The sequence below is a fragment of the Benincasa hispida genome, chromosome 11 (genome assembly GCF_027475165.1).
Source record: "Benincasa hispida cultivar pf3 chromosome 11, pf3_genome.v1.1, whole genome shotgun sequence".
NCBI lineage: Eukaryota > Viridiplantae > Streptophyta > Magnoliopsida > Cucurbitales > Cucurbitaceae > Benincasa > Benincasa hispida.
In genome coordinates, this window is record NC_143488.1 from 79636636 (window position 1) to 79640458 (window position 3823).

The following is a 3823-nucleotide window of genomic DNA, read 5'->3' on the forward strand; positions in this document are numbered from 1 at the left end:
CACCTGGTTAGGAACTATTTGTATTTTGCAAGACAAACATTATAAGTTATGCATAGTGTACATGTTTTCCATCATTAGACACTACAATTTGGAAGTACTAGACCCTATTTAAAATAACTTTCCAAGTGTTTAAGAAGAGTTTTTGCACTCAAAAATTACTTTTTTAAGCACTTAAAATTTATACCTCTTATCATTTTTCTCACTTATTCTACAATATGGTCATAGAATGTGAACTTTAAACGATAACCTAACAAATTGACAAATCCTCAATTTACTCGGTTTACTGTCCAACATTGTTTCTACTATTTATTCGTCGAGTGCCAACTCAATTAAAATTTCTCTCATAGGCATGCCACGTCAACATTCAACTAAAAGTAATAGTTAATAACAAAAACCATAATTCAAAGTTCAAAAACATAACTAAAATTTATGAAAGATTATGAGCTAAATATTTATACACAACCATCAAAGTTCAAATGATTAAATTTATAATTTAACCTGGAATGGTTTCTAATATAGACATTGTATTCAACATGTACCAAATAATACCTATGCTAGAACTTTGTAAACAAGTGAGATCTTTCTATATCCCTTATATGTATAAGAAAATGACCAAAAATATCATTGGTAGTCAAGGGCTAAAAGGTGTTGTTTGGTAGCAGCAAGAGTGGGAAGCTTTACCCTTAGAGGATGAGCTTGAGATGTTTGAGGAGAGAAGACAATGCACATTCTTCCATCAACTTCTTTCTCTATATCATACAGCTTCTGTCCTGCACCATACCTTCCAAGCAATTCATATGATCTCTCTGAACCCTCCATTGTAACACACACATTCTCATCACCTATTTCAAATCCAAGAAAATCATTTCAATTCTTAGAAATGGGGAATGAATTAACTCATATATTCACCCATTGATATTTGTTTCAATACCAAGAATAAATAGTTAAAGTTATAACTTTAGTTAATAAAGTTTGGGTATTTATTTAGCCTCAACTTTAAAAATGTTAAACTATATACCGAACTGTAAAGTGAAATTATATATTGTATTTATAATTGATATTAACTTATGCATGTTGAACAACTTTAGAGCATTCAGCAAGACATGGCAAATAAATGATAGCAGAAAGTGGACGATTAAACAAAATTTTGATTGATAAAAGGAAAGTTATGTTACACATCATTTTAGTCACGAACTTTTAGTACCTAATAATTTAATCGTTGTCTTTTCAAATTTGTAACCATCTAGTCTTTAGACTTTCTTTTTAAAAGGTCAAATTAAAGCGAGATAGAGAAGAGCAAGGGTGAGACTGGGCCATTCAAGAGTTTCGGTTTGGTAATCTCACCGTGTTCACACCAGCAAAAGGTTAAAAAATAATAATAAAACCCTTATTTTCACAAGGGAGGCAAATCTCATTTTTTCCTTCAATTTGGGTCATCCATACAAAACTCCCCTGTACAATTGCAACTCAAAGTTGCATATAGCAATTGAAACTTTGAGAGTTTAAAGACCAAAGTTTGACATCTAAATCCTTCACTTCTCTGATCTCTGTAAGTTTAAAGACTAGATAGTAGACACAACGAGAAGAAAGTTTAATTATTAAATCAACAACCCGCTTTGTCATTTCAAAGTTTAGAAACTAAATGACTTTTCTTTTTGTACTAATAAACTAAACGACTTTACTAACTTCAAGGATTCAATTACAAAATCAATCTGTCGAATGGCACTGAAAAGATTAAGAGAAAAAATTGGAATTGTAATGAAAAAAAAGTGAGAGAGAAAATAACTCACAGGCAGCTAATTCAATCTGGGTCAGGTAGACAAAGTCCAAAACTGCAGTAATCTCCCTCTCAAAAGTATAGAAAGGGCCACTCTGAAAATCCATCTTCCGTAGCTTACAGAGCCCCTCTCCAAGCTCCATCATCGCCCCTCTATGATTCTGAGCAAAAACAAATTCACGGTCACAACCACAACCAACTCCATTCCAAAAGACAAACACACGGCATCAATATCACGAAACGAAAACTTCAATTTCAAATCACCAACCCGATTAAAGAGATGATGAAGCCCCACAGCACACTGAAGAATGCCATGAAATAGGGTTCTGGTAGGGTCCTCGGCTCCGTTCCACAGAGTCTCGAGGACGTCATGGCAATCGTAATAAGCTCCTTGATTGAAGAGGTCGACTGCTTCGTCGAAGCCGAAATCTCTGGCGATTTGCTCGTCTTCGTCCTCGTGATCGGCGGCGAACAGGTAGGATGTGCGGAAGGAGAGTGATATCGTGGTTCTTCTTTGGCTGCTTCTGGTTCTTGGAGGGCATGGGAGGCTGGTTTCATGGCTGAAAATGGAGTTCAAACTGCGGTGAGGTCGAAGAGGGGATGGTAAGGAGGAGGAAACATAGAGTGCTGGAAGAGAAGCCATTGGCGATTGGTTGAAGAAGCTCGGAGAACTGAATCCATTTCTTAGGTTTGGTGTGATTTTTTTTTTGGAATGAAGGGTTAGGGGTTTCGTGTGCGGCTGTGTGGCTTTGAACCGGTGGACAAAATAAATATACATATTAAAAATTAGTTCAAATGACAAAATTTATAAAAATATTTATTAAAAAAACAATAAAATATCACAATGTCATGATATGTATCTATCATGACATAGAAAGATATTGTTATTAACATCGTCAATTACAGAAATTTTGTTATATTTATAAATATTTTAGTTTATTTTTCTATATTTAAAAATAGCTCTAATATAGGAGTATACTTGGATTAGGTTAAGAGTGTTTTTAGGACCTATCCGAAAATTTTAGTTGGGTTGACAACCAAACGACTCTCCAATCCAACCCAAATTGGGTTGTCGGGTTATAACTTATTTTTTTCTTTTTAATTAAAAATACGTAAATTTATATATAATATATGATTAATAGCTAAAATCTCATAAAATTCAAATACTAAATATCAAATATCTATTATATTTATTGCAAATTTGAAACAAAAATAAATAACATATTAAAAATTCACAAATTAACCAAATTTTAAACAAAGTGAAATATATATATATAAAATTCAGGTTGGGTTGGGTCAAGTCAAATTTTTTTAGCCAACTCACGACCAATCTAACCTAACAAAAATTTAAAAAAAGAAAAAGTTGAACCCAATCTAATCCAAAAACAAAACTAATCAATAGAATCCTTACATTTTAAGTTGGATAATCCGAATTATTTGAATTGTCGGATTATTTAAACACTACTATTAATATATTTTTGTCAAAGAAGGAAATAGAGATATTTTGATTTTCTATTAGCTATATTATTTTATTGGATAAAAAGTGGGTGGAAAATTTGATCTTATGATCTTGTAATATAAATTTACGTTAATTAGTTTCTTACTTCTTCCTTGCTTTCCAACCGTCATTTTTTTGTTCTCGTCCTTCTCTCTTTCACCTAGGTTTATTTATTTAAATAACTACTCTTTTCATCGAAGTCCAACGCCAACACAACTATCAACACTCTTCTTCTCAATAGCTTCGATGAACTTTCCTCCCAAAATCAGTCGAAAATTATTAATCTTTGCTTATGACTAGTTGGCTTGGCACTCACAAAATCCACAACCAACAATTATATTATTTTTTAACGACTCCTAAATTCTATTTTTCCTTGTTTGCAAAATGACACTTTATTAAATGTGTCACAATGAGCTTGAGAACTAGTTTCTCGAGATATCTCTACATATGATTTGATTATGTAGCAAATTGCATCCATAGGTATTTGCATTTTGCTTACGTATTAGCACAGTAAGGGTGTTTGTTCCGAGGGTTGGGCTTGGGATGAG

General features: G+C 32.8%; 1 protein-coding gene across 1 annotated transcript; it reads right to left on the reverse strand.

Moving 5' to 3' along the window:
- Positions 1-400: 400 nt before the first annotated feature.
- LOC120091273 (DUF309 domain protein) lies at positions 401-2521 on the reverse strand. Its single transcript, XM_039049231.2, has 3 exons — positions 2046-2521; positions 1791-1938; positions 401-842 (listed from the first exon to the last, which is right to left on the reverse strand). The coding sequence occupies exons 1-3, from the start codon at positions 2418-2420 to the stop codon at positions 622-624; spliced, it is 744 nt and encodes a 247-aa protein (XP_038905159.1). The 5' UTR covers positions 2421-2521; the 3' UTR covers positions 401-621.
- Between the last annotated feature and the right edge of the window lie 1302 nt (positions 2522-3823).

Excerpts from the sequence above, each read along its gene's own strand:
- LOC120091273 (XM_039049231.2), bottom strand. The coding sequence starts at position 2,420 with ATGGCTTCTCTTCCAGCACTCTATGTTTCCTCCTCCTTACCATCCCCT. Across the intron at positions 1,939-2,045 it reads TTCATCATCTCTTTAATCGG|AATCATAGAGGGGCGATGAT; the intron begins GTTGGTGATTTG and ends GTTTTTGCTCAG. Across the intron at positions 843-1,790 it reads CCAGATTGAATTAGCTGCCT|GTGATGAGAATGTGTGTGTT; the intron begins GTGAGTTATTTT and ends GATTTGAAATAG.